General features: G+C 43.9%; 2 protein-coding genes across 2 annotated transcripts; one reads left to right on the top strand and one right to left on the bottom strand.

The window, feature by feature from the left end:
- Positions 1–594: 594 nt before the first annotated feature.
- On the top strand, positions 595–13222 carry csrnp1b (cysteine-serine-rich nuclear protein 1b). The gene is made up of 5 exons (XM_068732264.1): positions 595–802; positions 7114–7306; positions 9194–9453; positions 9557–9853; positions 9974–13222. The coding sequence occupies exons 2-5, from the start codon at positions 7132–7134 to the stop codon at positions 10946–10948; spliced, it is 1707 nt and encodes a 568-aa protein (XP_068588365.1). The 5' UTR covers positions 595–802; positions 7114–7131; the 3' UTR covers positions 10949–13222.
- Positions 13223–14036: 814 nt separating this feature from the next.
- Positions 14037–16759, bottom strand: LOC137888780 (elastase-1-like). The gene is made up of 8 exons (XM_068732265.1): positions 16654–16759; positions 15896–15990; positions 15635–15741; positions 15347–15475; positions 14965–15101; positions 14519–14664; positions 14209–14358; positions 14037–14105 (listed from the first exon to the last, which is right to left on the bottom strand). Exons 1-8 carry the CDS (start codon positions 16685–16687, stop codon positions 14094–14096), a joined length of 810 nt encoding a protein of 269 aa, XP_068588366.1. The 5' UTR covers positions 16688–16759; the 3' UTR covers positions 14037–14093.
- Positions 16760–17602: the final 843 nt, after the last annotated feature.

Here is a 17602-nt window from a genome sequence, read left to right as displayed (position 1 = left end):
ATGTGGCGATGAAAGACACATAAGAGACTCAAATCCCCCCTGCTGTCAGTTAAGACAAAACTTTACAAGACAATATAGAATATATCTTTATGTCCTGTTAAAACCACGAATCTCCAAAACATCAGCACTGTTTTCAGCTTTGTTACATTTCTGTCTGTTTCATTTTTGTCCAATCTTTTTTCTTCTTCTATTGTTTACTTTCCTATTCATCTTAATGTTGTATATAGTTGGAATATGGTCTTAGTTTTAGTTCAGTGTTCAGGTTTTATTAATTTAATCTCTTATATGTTATAATTGTATTTCCTGTCTGTCTGTCTGTCTGTCTATCTATCTATCTACATATCTCTATTCAGAAACTCACCACCAGAGGCTCTTTAATGGCTCAGTGGCTACTATTTTATTATTAGACATCGTATTATCAATATATTAATACAATCGATGACCATATGCATTTCCTCGTGCAGGTACGGTCGCAGTCACATCAAGAGGACGGGCAGGAAGCAGCGTGGGCAGCCTCCCTGTGTCACCGCCTGCGTCAGACCAGACGCCAGGAGGGAGTTTTCCACTGACGAAAAAGGCTGCGCTTCTCGGCAGTCTGCTACAGACAAGGGAAGCGCTTCAGCTGGTACGGAGCCCCGTGCGGCGGAGAGACGCAGACAATAGCACCGAGAGCTGTCTACATGCGGGGATAAGCGCTGTATTTATTTGTGCCATTTTTTGGATTACTTCCACTGTTATCCCATCGGCTGTCTACCCCCAACGCTGTTTTGTCCCTAATGGTGATCGGATACTCGAATTGGTGGTGAGTGGACCCAGAACAAGAGCTGCATGTTGGCTGATTGAACGCCGTATTTTACGTGTTTAACCTCAGCGGAGGAGGGGAGCCAAGTAGTTTGAATTGTGTTCCTCTTGTGTCGGGAGTCCTTTAAATGTAACAATGTGTTGCTATACGGCTGAATCTTGATGGTGTGTTGGCTGGATTTCTGTTGAAACACACTTCTTTTGGTCGTTTAACTTCGTTTAACGCTTTATTGTAAATATTGACATGGTCGGCTGCTTGCTGAAGTGAGTGAACTAATTGGGCTTCACTGCTGGTTTACACACACACACACACACACACACACACACACACACACACACACACACACACACACACACAGGTGATCATTATCTGATTTGCAAAGGAATAAAACAATGTATTGATTTAGGCGAGATTCCAACAATCCGCTTCATTCACTTATTGATTAATGGATCAACCGCTTATAAATCAGGTTATTTAGAAACTTCGCCGCTCACAGCGGGAGTGTCGTGCTTTACATTACGGTGTGGTTTCGGGGCTGTGGATTCATTAATGTGTGAACTGTTGATGAGGTCGGCTTTGTGTATTCAGCCCGTGCGGAGTTGTTCTTGTTCACCTCGGCGGTGCTGGTGCGCCTCTTGTAACTAGAGCGACTCCTGAAGGCACTACATCTGAGCACACACACACACACACATACACACACACAGCTGACAGCGCTGCTGTCATTAGAATTAGCATTAATCATGAGGAATGATCGGGTCACATGCGACGTGCACGTTCGGCCACATTTAACGATTGATTGTGGATTGATTTGATTTATATTTCACCTCGTGCACGTTTGCGCTGCGAGCCAGGTGTGGATTCGGAATGTTGAGTGTCTTCATTGTTTGAATATTTCTCCTCAGCCGCACATGGATATTTCTTCATAACCAGTAATTCTGTCGCAAAAAATGTTTGTGTAAATTCAATATCTAGAAAAGCAGCGAGTGCGCTCGCTGTTTGTTCATTTACGAGATTATTATTTTCACCAGAAGCTGTAATTAATGCGTCGTTTAGTAAATTACACTATAATCTGAGGCTCATATTTTTACAGAGCCACACTCTATCAGTTTTTTTTTGAAAGAGCGACTGAATCGGTGTCATCGTCTCTAGCGCGACCTCATCCGGATCTTTTTTGGAATCATGTTTTCTGGAATTAGGCTACAGAGAGCAGAATGATCCTTTGTTTACAGAGAGGGGATGTATAGCACTTGCTGCTGTGCATTTCATGTGATATTCATTTCCCAGGAATGTGCAGTGATGTTGAATAACTCTTCATCTCCTCTTAATCATTTCAAAATATAGCTCACATTTTACACCATGATCCCTCTAAAAAAAATATCTTTGCCTAATCGTAAACAACATAAAGCAACAAAAGGTCTTTGCGATATTTGGAGGAATTTCAGCTACCATCCATACCTCCTGACTCCCCTCCTCTCCATCATATGATTCTGTGCTCGCCAACCTTGTGGGGCCTGCAGCTGTCAGCATAGATGATCTGGATGGCCGCTTCCTGTGCAATGCAGTGTGCGTTTCACAACCTCAGGAAGCTCGCACACACTTTTAGTGTCTGTCTCCCCAGCTGGGAGAGGCTGCAGCAGCAGCAGCAGTGCTGGGTTCAGACAAGGTTGCATGTGCCTGCCTCATTTTGGTCACGCAGGATGGCCCCACGCTTTTGTGCCTGGAGACGGGGGGGGGTGCATGGAGTCTGCTGACGGTCTCCCTCGCAACACTGGAGAGCTCCCATCTGCTTTGTCCTCTCCCAGCATTCCATGCTGCAAGTGTCCCAGACTGGAGCACGACCCCCTGAACCCAAAACCACCTCTTCTCTTCCTCCACACAAACACACACACACTCAAAGCTGAATGTTTGCTGTTATGAAAATGAATTTTCTTGAGATTTTCTCAACTGTGCTTTTTGTTACAGCTTCTGATCCATAAAAATATGTAAGAGGGGGGAAAAAAAATCACATTCCATTTTTTTTACTTCTTTAATGTATTCTTTCTGCATATACGTTCTCCAGGATTCAGTCTATTAGCCCTCTTTTTGGTTTACAATTTGAGTAAACTAACCCAAATCAGTTGCAGTACACAGTCTGGCTCCTGCATGCCTGCATAACAGATTAATGACAGCTGAGGGCATGTGAGGTCCATGTGCAAGCTAATACCCTGGCAGGTGTGGCCGGGAGAGGTAGCTCGCGCTGCTGCCTTATGGGAGTAGGACTTTCCAGTGGTTAGCAGTGGAAAACACATCTGGGTTAGATAGAGCCTGTGTTCTTCTCCCACTATTACAGCAAGAGTGGCGCTGCCAGAATGGAATTCCTGCGGCTTGGAGACATGACATTATTTATTTGTTTTGTACAATCCTCTCTCCTTCCTCCCACTACCTCTCCGTTTGGGAATCGGAGTGTGCACGGGTTGGGGCAGCGGAACAGAATGTTTCTGTGGCACAGTCACAACGGGCTTTGGGCTTCAGTGAGAACAAACAGGCTCATAGAGGAGAAAACAGGAGCCCTCCCTGCTTTGTTCCAGCAGGTGGAGCGCTTCTGAGCAACAGCTGAGTTTAAGAAACGTGCCAGTGTTCCCCCAGCTGTGCATGCGCTGGAATCCAGCCCGCCGTCACCTTGATGGCTCTGATCAATTACCCCCGTCTTCTCGGCGACAGAGCTGGATGTGAGAGGTGCATTACAATGAAGCTTAGAGGGGGCGGCCTGCCCGGACACGCTCCTACACACACAGGAAGACTCCCAGGTTCATCATTATCACATTTTATGAGCACTCAACTCAGCCAGTCAGTAATTCAGGCACTGCACAGGGTTGCTAGTGTGCCATGTAAATGCTCTGGGCTGGCTAAGTTTAGTGCGACTTGTCACTCCCACCCACTCAGTGGCAAAGGGGATGAACAGGCAGTGCAAGGGGGCAAAGTCAACTGTGAGTTGTCCTGCTGGGCTTTGGAGGCAGGCAGGGTCAGTTTAAAAATGCTGCTGGACCCCTTAAGGCTTTTTAAAGATTTTCCTGGACGTACACATTTCCCTCTGTCGTCATGGGTTTCCTGTTTTGTTTTTTTGAACTTCTGATTTACATCTCTTGTAAAATAAATGCCTTTTGTCAACTTTTGTGTGTTGCATTGGGAAAAGTTAGGGGGACGTTCCACCCTTGAATCCTCTTGTTAAAGTAAAGTGACAGCAATGTTATTTGCTGTTGAATGTTCTTAATGAGTGATGGTTTAAACCTAAACTTATTCTCCCCAGTTGGAATAATTTAAGATTCCTCGATAAGAACTTGGGGAGCTGTCTGCAGATAAAATGGGAATGAATTGGGATTCTGAATTCATATTAACAGCCTGTAGCTGCATGTATCAAGATAATCTTATTCGACTGACACAGTTCTGCGTCTGACTTGAGCTGTGTAGTGCTTTTGGTGACAAATCTCCTCGCCAGAGATTTATCTTCCCAACTCTGTGACAACTGGCTAGGGAGCACCTCAGCGGATGCGTCCTTTATCTGCCTGCCTGTGTGTGCTTGATGGAATGACAGTGATGCATAATTTAGCGCGCGTTGAAAACATGCTGTGCACCCTCTCTGGCTCGGCTGTCCGATCACATCCATTCTGCGCTTAGAGCAGACATTCACAGGCTCTGCTTTCTTGAGGAGCTGGCTCTGAATTCTTCTCTTTCATCTTCCCCCCCTTCCCTTCACGCTTTTTTTTGCAAATGAGTAATTGCACGATTGTTGTCTTTTTTTTTTTTTTTTTTACCCCCAGTCCCTTGCTCCATCCGCTGCTCTTTTGGCCTTGTTCTGTGGGTGCAGCGGCAGAGCAGGCTGAGAAGCTCCGGATTGACTACAAGCCGTCCCCTTGCCAGGATTAACCTCTCGCCATTGTTTCTGCCCGTTGAACAGGATTAACAAATCAATGTGTCAGGTAGACTGCAGTCAAGAGACAATGACCCAGTTCTGACACCACTGCCCCCCCCACCCCACCCCCCCCACCCCTCTCGCTCTCCTCCCCTTCTGCCTCACTGCAGCTTTTAATTAAAAAGACTTTGCTTAGCTGGCGCTATGCACTCCCTTGAGGATGCCTCGCGGCTTTGTTTTCATTTTTTTTTTTTTTTTTTTAACACAGAATTGGGGGTGGGAGTGATGGCAAAAATGCAAGGTGAACCCATGTGTGCCCCTCTTTTCTCGCACTGAGACATGCGTGCTGCGGTGTGGCGTTCAGGACACTTGTTGTCTGATCAGTGATAAGCAACAGATGCTGCACCCAGGTGTTTCTAAATTGTTTCAAGGCAGATCCCATGATGCGATCATATTAGTAGCTGTGAAAGGCATTTGGAAATTATTTCCTGCTCGAGTAAATTGATGGATTGGAATTGAGCGACTGGCTTTCTCATTGGTTCGTGAATGTAAGAAACGCTGAGGTGGTCACAATGTAAAGGATGCCTTTTTGTGCGTGCAGAGACAGTATGAGGCAGCTTGACCTATTGCAAGGTGATCCATTCATCATATGTGCACTGGGGACAACAATATCTGACTGCAGCAATAACAACAGCCCACTATAGAGCTGCAAAGCTGCCCCCACTGCCTATTCAAAGGTGTCAGCCTCTTGCCCTTGACTCTGACTTCTCTTTTATCCTTGTCAAAAGGCAAGACCGGTTTTGCATAATTACTCACTGTTGCATGCTAAAAAATGACTCCCTCCTTGTATACCTGCTTAGGCCTTCAATTGCCGACGCTTACATAACATCCTGATAAGTCAGGCATGCAGGTCACACATGGAGTTAAAGTTACGTATCCTGTCTTTGACACATTTAGTTGTCCTCTAAGGAGTAGTGGTGACAAATAAGCCTGTTGGCAGGACAGCTTGGTGTCTGTGTATCTGAGCCAATATCGGGCTGATAATTTACATGTTTTGGGAATTTAACTAATTTAAAGATCCCTAATCTACAATTGAACAATTCCTTTCCTTTCCATATAAACATGCATACAAAAATAACCAAAAATCAATTACATGCTCGAGCTGCAACAGCTGTAAGTGATTTGGCCAATATTCCAAAGACAGTTCAAAGTGTGATGGTGAAATGATCTCTTTATGGGTAACAGCCGCCTTTCTTTTTCCATTTCACATTATTGCAGGGAGTGTCTGTGCTGGAGTGGAGCCCAGTCATGTCTTCCTTCTCCTCTCACTTCCTTCTCCTCCGTCCCTCCTTGTTTAAGTTAGCAGGGGCTCGGCCCCCGTACTGTGATGATGACCTCTCTTGGCAGTCGTCGTCGTCGTCTTGCTCTTCCCAGAAGATGTGAAGAAGATTGTCTGTTGTTTGTCAAAGCCACGTGACGTTTATATCCCATAACCGTAAAACACACCAGCAGTAAACCTTCGGTCTCGTTCAACATGTTAATTTTTCATGTCAATGGTTTCTGTCTTTTTTTTCCTGGAACATGCTGAGGTTGATTTGGTTGAGCTATGAGATTATCATTCATTGACTGAAACGTTTAACATTTAAAGATATCAACAGAGCGTGCGTATAAGAGGTTTTACAGGTATTAGGCAATGTTTTTGAAGATTAGAGGGTGAATGGCGTTCTCTCTCCTCATGATCATCTTTTTCTCCTTGTCTCCTCTGGCCTGCCTGTCTTTCTTTCTCAAAGGATTGATTGTTTTTATCGCTGAACCAGCAGCCCCTCACATGGGAGCTCTGAAAGAATGCATGCAGCAGTTGCATAACAAAACATCTTGAACATGCATAGCTGTACATATCTACAATGACTGCCATGCGAACACATCAAACGGGACAAGTGGCAAATTGCCCTGGCTTTGGCACTCGTATTTGATGGTGCTGCCTAAAGGGAATGATTGAAATTAAATGTCTATGGCTGAATGATTTGGTCACCTCTGTGCTTGGTCCTTCTCTCTAATCAATGCATTTGCTGAGCTGATGGGATTTGGAAGAGGGTGAAGGGTCCAGTAATTGTTGCCTTATGCGAATAGGCCTGATTGATTGCTTCCTGTGCCATGGCTAACTTCCACTCTCAGCTGAGTGCAGCACGAGAATGGGATGCGTACGGTCTCACACGGCCGAGCACAGGACCCACTTGTACCAATAACGCTGTAAATGGCCCATGTGTGTACAGTAGCTTCCATGCAACATACAAATATTGTTTATTCATTGGTTCTGGTTGTGTTATATTACTAAATACTGTACATTCATTAGAAAAAAACTTCAAAGCTGTTAAAGTGTGAAGAATTTGCTAATAACCTCTCCCTCTGCTCTTTCCTGCAGATTGTTCGCGCTAACGCCATGAGTGGGCAGCTCAAGAGGAAGTTTGAGGAGGTGGATGAGGACCCATGCTACTCCTCACCCTCCTCCTTCTCCTCCGCCTGCTCAGGCTGGGACTCGGAGGGGGAGAGCTGTTACTCGGACACCCTGGATTCCACTCCCAGCAACCCCAGCTCCCCAGCAACAAATTTCAACAGTGAGTGTTCTCTTCTGGCAACAATAAATCATAGAAAGAGCTGATGTTACATGCTTTTTAATGCGTTATTTCGCCTTGTCTTTACTGCTCCACAGAGGCTCTGATAACAAACCCATAAAAACGGGGTAGAGTTAAGGAATTTAGGCAGTTGGCAGCCCATGAAACATTTCACAGAAATGATTTCAGACATCTGCAATGAATACCCCTTTTGATTTCATGCCCTAAAGCTGCTAAATGGCTAATCGCATTGTGCGGTGGCTGCTCACCTTGGCTCTGTCTCCATCTTCTTCCCAGAGCCTTGTAGACAGACAGAGCCTCACCTTTCCCTGAAAGATGTTGGTCGAGCAGCTTCAGGGTGTTTCTGTCTGGACCCGGGTACGTCTGCTGGCCTTTAGGGGACCGGCCGGGTTGGAGAGGGATTGTAGGGGAGAAGGGCAAACAGTTGTGAGGTTTCCAGGACGGCGGGGCAGGGAGCCAGGAGGAGAAGCGTGGCAGGTTGCCAAGGCTGGGAACACATAGAGCCTTGTCTGCAGCCCGGGCATGCACCCAGCACAGGTGCTGAAAGAGGCTGGGTGAAGGGATACGGAAAAAGGGGGGGTAGGACAATCAAGAAAGGAAGGCATGCAGACACATCTAGAGAAGCAGATTGTGCAAACCATTATAATCCGGTGTTTGTGTTGGACAGAAACTTGCCTGCCATTGTGAGGTGAAGGGGGGGGGGGGGGGACAGCCAGCAAAGCTATCCCATTTAGAGGCAGCAGAGAAGGTATCATTTGTCTCCTGCTGGTGTTATAAGCCTGACTGGATTTGATGGATGGGAAGCTGGAACTGGCAGTTTGTTTCATCTGTATTACCCCTAGCGGCAGATTTAGATGACATAGTACGGCTATTGTCTGTACCTGCATTGGGGTAAAAGGTTGGTTTTCTTCCCCTGAGCTTCAATTATTGCACCAAGTACACATATTTTTCCATTTCAGGGCAGTAGTTCAGGGTGTGTCTCCAGGAGGGAGAGCTGGCTGACAAAATGGGAATCTATAAGGAATTCCCCACTACAAGGTGTAATGCTCAACACATGTCAGTTTTAGCATCCTTTTCTGTGATACCAAAAGAAATCTTTAGAGGAAAAAGTTGCTTGTCTTAAAGGCTCAAAAGTAATGTTTAATATTCCTCGGCAGAGGAAATGTAATTTACAATAAAGCTTGAATAACTGTTGCCACATATGGTTCCACTTTGATTCCCATATGGTTTTATTGTATTTGTCTGAGGACAGAAAGATGGCTGGTTGCTTTGAGTCCTGGATGTTTTTTACCAGAGAAAGGACCTTTGACTCCTCAGTTTCTGGGCCATTTGTGGGGATTGTCAGCTTGCAGGGAGACCAGGCTGGGCAGTTTTTTTATTCCTGTCCTGAGAGCTACACTTCCATCCTCCACCTCTTCCGGAAGCCCCGAGCATTTACTCACCCGTTTGTGATCCTGGCAGCCCTGCTTCCTCCTGTGTTTTGGCCACCACAGGGAAATTCCAGGGCTGGGTGGTTTCTGTCGCACGGTAGGACAAGTAGAAACGAGGTTGAGCGGGTTCTTGTTAGTTTAGGTTTCACTTTACAGGATGTAAAGAGTGTTGAACTCCTGTTAGCAGTGTCTTTTAATTGGGTACATGATAAGGCTTGGTTGAGGATAGGGCAATGAATCAGAGGGGTGTCCTTTTACAGTCTGTTCAGTAGGGTTTGCACACACTTTAAGACTTCACATGGCGTGGCATTATGCCATCTAGTGGCACATAAAAGCAATTGAGGCTGTTCAAAAGAATGCACTAATAACCGTCTGTTTAAAACACCACTCCCATTCTTGGACAAGCTGTATTCTAAATCTATTCTTTCTCCATCTACAGCAACATCCATCCTTAAGAAGTCCAAGAGAGCACGACGGGGCAACGTGACTTTTGACCAGGTGACGGTGTTCTTCTTCCCTCGGTGCCAAGGCTTCACCAGTGTTCCCAGTCGTGGAGGATGTACTCTGGGCATGATGCAGCGACACAGCGTGCTCCGCACGTATACACTCGCTGAGTTTGCTGTGGAGCAGCGGCTCCTACGCAGGGAAAAATTCCTCAACAGACTCAGGGAGGAAAAGCTGGAGGCTCTCAAATTGAAGGTGAGCAAAGTTGCCCTCAAGCGTGTCAGATCATTTGTAAAAAAATCCCCAAATTCTGATACACAAGTTCAATGCAACAATCACTCATTTGACGTCTCTACAGCTGACTAAGAATGGAACCCAGGAGAATGAGGAGGCGGAGCGTCTAACGGTGGACGACATCCCCGAGCAGGACCTCGACATCAGTGGGGCCAATTTGGACGAGGGCTATTTCCTCCAGCCTTACCCGCCGAAACGCCGGTACGCACTGCTCAAAGCAGCCGGCGTGAAGAAGATCGACAAGGAGGAGAAGAGGCAGCTGCATGAGCTGAGAATCTCCAGGGAGAACTGCGGTTGCGACTGCCAGGGCTTTTGCGAGCCTGAAACGTGTAGCTGCAGCCTGGCTGGCATCAAATGTCAGGTAAGCCAAAAAAAACAAAAACCTAAACTGTGGTTCAACAATAAGGGCTCCAAATCGCAATACAATTTTTTTTATCCGTATTTCACAAGTAATTTAACTCCTTCCTTCTGCTCCCCACAGATGGATCATTCCTCGTTCCCATGTGGCTGTACCAAGGACGGCTGCGGGAACACAGAAGGTCGCATTGAATTCAACTCCACTAGGGTACAGACGCATTACATCCATACTATCATGAAGCTGGAGCTGGAGAAGAGGCTGGAGGAGCAGTCGAGCACAGAGGAGGAGGAGGAGAACACAACCACCTTGCCAGCAGTGCCCTCCTTCCCCTTTAGTTCAGAACTGGCGGCAGCTGGAGAGAACAGCTGCAGCAGCGACATGACGGACTTATCGGACTCTTCTGGTCAGAGTGAGGACTCTGAGGCAGGTGAGAGCCGGTGTGAGCATCGCACCCAGCTGGATGTGGACGAGAAAGGCCTGAGCCGCATTTTGAGTTTCAGCGACACAGAGAACGGCTCAAGAAGTAACAGGGGTGGTGGGGACTGTAAAGGTATTTGCTGCCCAGATCAACGGCAAGAACAACAGCAGCCATGCACGGAGGCTTTTAGTAGCTTCAGCATGGTGGACTTTGCTGACGAGAATGACAATATAGATTCCGCACTGTTAGATGATCACACAGACAATCGAGTCACAGCCATCTCAGAACTTTTGGATGAGAACGCCAACCAGGGAAACGGCCTATTCCATAGCAGTAGCGTGCCGCGCACGCCCTCCCCAACCGTCGACCGCTCGGCGAGCTACAACATGGACCTGAGCCTCTCCTCGGAGTCCGACCTGGAGTTCTTTGACGGTTTCCCCTGCTTGGGGCCCAGCTCGCTCTACAACTCCCTCAAGGAGTATGAACACATGGACAACTTTTTTCAGTTTCAGTTTCCTAGTTACCCCAGCCTCCCTCCGGCGAGCGACCCCGGGACCTGCCTCCTGGAGTCGCTGATTGGCCTTTCAGAATCCGTTCCAGAACCCCCTGCCACATTTACAGACAATCAGCTGTTGGAGGAAGCCATGAAATTGTCTGTGATGGAGTCTGTGAAAGTTTGACAAAACATGAAAATGTGTGGACAGTGCAAGAAAAAAAACACAGGAGTTTTGGAGGGGACCGAACATGCACATAAAGAAGTTAATGTCAACGTGATATTTGGAGGAAGCTGTGATTTCCCTCTTGCCTAATAAATGTTCAAATTCCACACTTGCCTTCAAAACGTTAGCAAAGCAGTTTGGGATTATTGCTGTGTGAGATGGCAGCTAGTGTTAAAAGTGAAAAGATGCTAAAACAGGGATCAATTTGACCAGGCCTATAGAAACCAATGATGGCTCTCAGTTCCTAAGAAAGCTCTTTTAACCAAACCAAGATCAGCAACCATATGCTAAACAAGAATCAACCTTAACCGGGGCCAGGTTGGGAATCTCAACACAGCTGAATGTGCACCTCAGGGAATTTTTTTTCTAGCTTTCTAGCTTTTGGAGGCAATGTATGGTGACCATTGCTGTGATGGCCTTCATATGAAACCTGAGTCAAATCACAACAAAGTCCTCTTCATGTTTTCCCTTTGGGCTTACACCCAGATGACTTGAGTATAGGGTCCTCCATGTGTTGAATCCTGAAGCTAGTGGACTCATTCTCCTCAAGATCTCGCCCAAGGGTCTTATATGGTACAAAAAAAGAATCCCTCTAAAAGCTCCTCGATCAGCACTTTATCTGTGAAAATAGTTATGTATGAATAGGCATTGTTGTGGTTGTATGGGATCGATTCAACAGTTAAACGCTAAATTATGGAGTTTCTTATTTATGAGCTGGGTAACTAGAAATAATGCTCATACCATTTAAAGCTGTAGTTTTTATTGTCTTTATTGCTTTGTTTTAAATTATTTCCTTCATGATTTTATTTTATTTATTTCAGATAAAAGCCTACTTTCACTCAAGAAGCACTGTGGTTTGATATTTTCACCTAAAAGTGCAATCTTCCTCCCTTTTTTTCCCATTTCACATAAAGTCATTGCTATGGGAAATGGGACCACAAGTCCATCAGAAAGTATTTAATATCTATTCTCTTTTACATTTAACATTTTTTTTAATAACTTATTACATCATCATTTCATTAGCTATTTAATTTAAGACATTTTGGCAATAAAATGGGGTGTTGTGAAGTTTACTGGATGTGCCTGCTTATCAGGGGAGCCATGCCTGCCAATGGTGTGTGCAGAGTGCTTCCATTTAAGCTTTGGGACTGAAAACTGTGGAATCTCCCTAATCACTGAAACTAAATTATGGGTCTATTGTATCGCTGCCTATAATGTAACCATAGAAAATGACACTAATATTTTGTAACTAATTTATGTAGGTTGAAAAAAAGAATTCTAATCACTTACAAATTGAATATTTTATTAAGAAAGCAAAATGAGTAATTTTCAATCTGGGACAAACTTTGTAATATATGAATAGAGAAATGTATACTTATGAAGGTTATCGCTCTCTAGAATTCTGAAGTATTTTTAATAGGCAGTCTTATGTTTAGAAATGCCACTAAAACTAAGTAAATTGTAAAGATCAATTTGATTGTATTCTGAATTGCTTGGAAGTCTGTGACTTGGGTTACATTATGTACTAAATATCACATGTAAAGGGTTTTTTTGTGCATAAAAACTGCATATATTATACACTTTTTATTGCACATACAAACCCTAACAAAATGAAGCGGTTCCTCCTTCATAATAGAACAAGACCTTTCAAAGGTGATTCTGTCACCAGTGTGAACAGTTGAGGACACTAGAGAGTTGATGTACATATCTCACCCTTTCTACAGCTGTTTCAACAGCCTTTCTGGACCCTTTAGAAATTATGCATGCAGGTCCTGTTTGTTAAAACTTGTTCTGATTAATTGTATACTTTGAAAAAGTGCCGAGTGCACATTGGAAATGTATTATTCGCTTTTTGCCTTTTTTAATTACTTTGAAATCCATCCGATATATGTTCTTACGCCAAGAAGAGGGCACTGATTTTTGCAAGCAAACGTTTGTTTCTCTTGTATAAAACATCAATTCTCATGAAGAAATGGCAACAGTGAGTGTTTATCAATGTAATGTATTACAGTACAGCTTTTTTTTAATTTTATTTTCAAAGAACGTGTCTTACTTTTTGCCTTTTGTGTTGTACATATTTCTGCTTGAATGGTCCTGCAGAGCAAACAAAGCTGCTTTATTTTTTACATATTCACACTTTAACCTGCTGTTAAAAAAACAAACAGTTTCTTTCATCTAAGCCATTTTGACAGCCTGTCCCTCCAAATAATAATAAAAAAACATTTTCTAAATGCTGTTGTTTGTCATATGCTGATTTGTTACAGTGAAACCTTAATGACATTAAGAGGATACGCAAATGTGCTCATATTTATCGCATGCATATTTTATGTAGACTTCCTAACTGAAAACATGTTCAGTGGGTTCATAGTCTTACCTACTATACAGTATCTGTATATTTTCTATAGCATTATAGGCAGTGGATTGTTCATGTTCAATGCATTGACATTCTTTTTGGATTTTTTTTGTATAAACCACTGGAATTCATCTGTGGCTTTTGGTCTCCATGGTTAAGAGAAAAACACTTTGTGTGATGTCATGCTGTAGTCTCCTGCATGACCACCACCACAAACATATGGCCAGAAATCCCAGACAAGACGGAAATGTCGGGCCAGTGACTGCATATAGCTCACATTTGGCCGCCATTAAGAAAATGTGGTTCTTGTTAAGTCTTTAGGTAGATCTTACAAGAATTCTTTTTGGTTCCCTTTGATCTGACTACATGAAAAAAAGGCTTTACCTCTATGCTGCTTTGCCACCTAAACCTAAACCTAATGTAAGTCCAGTCCCTTTGGTCGTTCTTGTTAATCATCCATCAAAACATCGTTAATGTTGCAGATTGGAAGGTTAGAAAATCAAGGTTTTCACCATGACTTCTTCTTCTGCTGGCCCAATGACCCACTGTGGCCCTATTTGCAGACTGGTTGTAAGTATTGTAGGTTACTATATGGTATAGTGAGGATGGAATTTAGTCTAAACATGAACCACTGTTGCCACCCTTTGGCTAAATTAAGAACTACAAGAAAGCATGTACCGCACGTAAACATATGACTGAGATGCAAATTGATTTTATTTCCCACGTTCCATTTGACAGGATGAACTGTGACATCTATCGCACAACCTGGAAGAAAACATACAAAGAAAATAAAAGTCAGGCAACTAAAATATGCAGATGAAGCGGTGACATTTTCAGGATCATGTCATAGAGGTATTAGGAGGCTCACTGAATAGATCCAGTCATGGAAGGAAGAGACTCTGGTGAAGACTGTGGGTTTTGACACCTGGTTGCACATGCCGGATGGACCGTAACTGACAACACCGTGGACTCTCCAGGCTCCGTCTGTGAAACAGCTCAGGGGACCTCCGGAGTCGCCCTGGGACAGGTAGCAACAAGAACAGACACAAGAGGAGAGGGTCCAGCTTGAAGACCGTGGGATGAGAAGTAGGACGCTGCCTCTTCCTCAACCTGTTTGATGCAGCTTTTTCTTGCATTAATAAAGATCAAAACAGTATGCGCACATGTGTTTGCTTTACCTGGCAGCCTGATATGACTCCATCCCCTCCGGCACACACCATGGTTCTCAGAGCAATGTTGCCCCACCAGTCAGGCTGGGAGCAGACTGCATGCTCCACCACGGGGATGGGAGCCACCTGCAGGATGGCAGGCACACTTCCTCCGTCTGTAAAAGGAGGGGAAGAGGGAGTGTAGTCTTTTCATACTGCAGCTGCCCTAACAAAGTGCTGTTGCATGCCGTGTGCATTCAATTGGGACATACTACTTCCTCATAACACTGCTTCTTAAACTTTGACCCTCTTGCTCTTATATCTGCTGCACAGAGGATTGTGGGTCAGAATAACAAGAAAAGCGTGCTGGCTGGCATACTGCAAAATGCGTCCAGAAGCAATAGGACATCCTGTGCTGCATTTGACGTACTATGTATTGGAATATACTAAATGTTATAGTATAGGTGTGTTCTCACAGTCCATAAGTCCCCAGCCGGTGATGTAACAGGTGAACCCATGAGGTAGCATCTCGCCAGGGCGGGGAAGGTCGGCGATGGCCACGTAGCCGTTGTCGTACGCAGGATTAGCCAGTCTCAAGAGAGCAATATCGTTTCTGATCGACAAAAAAACAAAAGGGGAGGAGATACCGTAGTTTTGTTCCCATCTACTGTACTTGTGCAAAACAATGAAGTTCTGTGGAGAGAAAGTGGTAATACAGGATTGCTCCCAGTTGTAAATGTGAATACTAGTGATGCCCCTGAAGCCTCTGAAACTATCACCTTGGGCCACTGCTGTCAATACCAGAGTGCTTTTGAGTGGCTTAATTAAGAGAAGTGGTCTGACTTGTTTTCATTTTACCCTTTAGCAAGGTCTCCGGTCCAGCCAGGATGGACAGCAATCATTTCCACACGGATGAACTGCTCACTGCCGTCATACTCATACAGGTCATACTCGCCCAGCACCACACGGTACAGACTAGCATCCATGCTGACAGCAAAGTAAGAAACAAAGACACACTATGCTTACTCATCATGTATCCAGCAGACAAGGAATAGGCAGAACAGGATTGGAGGGATTTGTTCCTGGCTATTTAGTGCATTCAGTTGAATGTGAATTGATGTCTATGAGGACAGTGAGAGACCCAACCTGAAGATACAGTGAGCTGCAGTCAGAATGTAGAAACCATCAATGATAGAGCCTCCACAGATGTGGTAGAATGAACCGTCATTGTATGAATCATACTGGAGAGAAGCCTGAGAGAACAAATACACGTCATTCCTCAGTAGAATGAGATCTAGCAGCTCAATGCTGAGCCTATTTGCTCAATAAGAAATAAGAAATTCACTCTATCACATTGTCACACCATACTAAAAGGACATTTTTTTTTTTAAAGTAGTGCATTTTGACCTGCCATCTCCAGGTGTTGGGTTTGGCATCATGGCCTCCTATGACCCTCTCATTGTGCACATTATGGTTGAAGGGTGTTTCAGCACAAATCAGCCCTGTGGTGCACACATGAGCATGAACAGAGAGTCCATTGGTGACACTAATAGCACTGAAAAGGTCTATTGAAAAGCATTGTTTTGGAAAAACTTCTAATTATAAATCGGGAGAAGAGTTTTGTTCACAAATTCAAAGAAAATAATGAAGTCTTCAAATGATTCAAAGTTGTCCCCTTCTATTTTATTTTGCTTGCAAGGGAAAGATGCACCACAGCCACCTCAGTCAGTGTCTGTGATGAAAAGTTCAACATCGTACAAGATACCAAACCATTTTATGCACACATGAGTTCACGCCCTGGGATAAATCATAGACAGGGAGTGGATGTTCTCGTACCCTGGCTATCGTTCTTATCTAAACACATGCCAGGTGCGTTAACCGGGAGTCAGTGATTGTTTTACGGTCCGTCTCAAACTTGCCATACAGACAAAGAAGACACTGTGTCTTCACTTTCTCTTTCTGAAGTGGGAGTGTGTGACCAGCCTTGAGAAACAAGACACTGTGTTCATTAAAACTGATGAACTACTTCTATAGGACTGCTGTGTTATGTCAGTATTTGTGTTCCTCACCTTACCTTTCAGTTTTACATTTTTTAAAACATTTCATGATATAAGAATATATTTTTTCCCATTACAGCATGTCTGTATATTTCTTGAAAAACTTACCAATGCAGGACAGAAAAGCTGCAAGCCAAATCATGTTGGAGCTCTGAGGACCAGATAGTTTGCTTTTCACTATTTATATCAGTTTGAGACTGGAGGACCTTCAGAAAAATATTAGGCAACCGTTAAGTTACCTGCCAACATCAGCATCCGGATAATTCCAGATCGAATGCGCAATATGTTATGTTGTAGTGAGGAATGGGGAAAACATTGGAAAAATGTTCATATACAGGTAGTCAGAAACCATATAAATCTCTCAAAATCCATTTAATTATATAGTCATTGTAGTTACATTTTCATTTTTTAAGAAACTTTAAAAACAAGCGCTCATATTTGTTATCATGGTGGGAAAAGAGCAGGTGCATTCACACACAGCCAAATTCATCTAAACCATCCAAAAAGAGCAAACACACATGTTCCCACAGATAACTATTCAAACTGATCCACAGCCACCGAATAACAAAACATGCTCCACAGCCCTCTAACAGTACATGACGATATTCAACATTATATTGTGAAGAAGAGGCAGATTTCAATGGAAGATACAGATGTGTCATTATGTAGGCCTTGTACAAACATATACAACTATATGCATTTAAAACGTTCAGCTACATATTGACATTTCTGGAGGTAGCATTTTACAAGATCAAATATAATCATTATTATTATGCCATTCTGTTTTGCATGTATGTTTTCTGTGGGAATATATTAATGATATAAAATACTGCATAACACATACTTTATCTGTCCAGTCAGTATTCCTTCTTCTAACCAAATTTGTACATTTTCATCATTTATGTGTTTCTTAATGTAGCTGTAAAATGCTCACTGTATTCTGGGCTAGAACAAGATCACATCCAATGCAACATGGGAGATAAGCAAACAATGTAGCTCAAGCTAGTGTTGTAGTGTTCTCTCCCTTGGAACATAACTATATGTAACCAAACATATG

This window comes from Cebidichthys violaceus, unplaced genomic scaffold, assembly GCF_023349555.1.
Source record: "Cebidichthys violaceus isolate CVI_PGR_0920_01 unplaced genomic scaffold, fCebVio1.0.p SCAF_58, whole genome shotgun sequence".
Lineage (NCBI taxonomy): Eukaryota > Metazoa > Chordata > Actinopteri > Perciformes > Stichaeidae > Cebidichthys > Cebidichthys violaceus.
The sequence above is the reverse complement of the archived record's forward strand: the minus strand, read 5'-3'. Positions and strand labels throughout refer to the sequence as shown.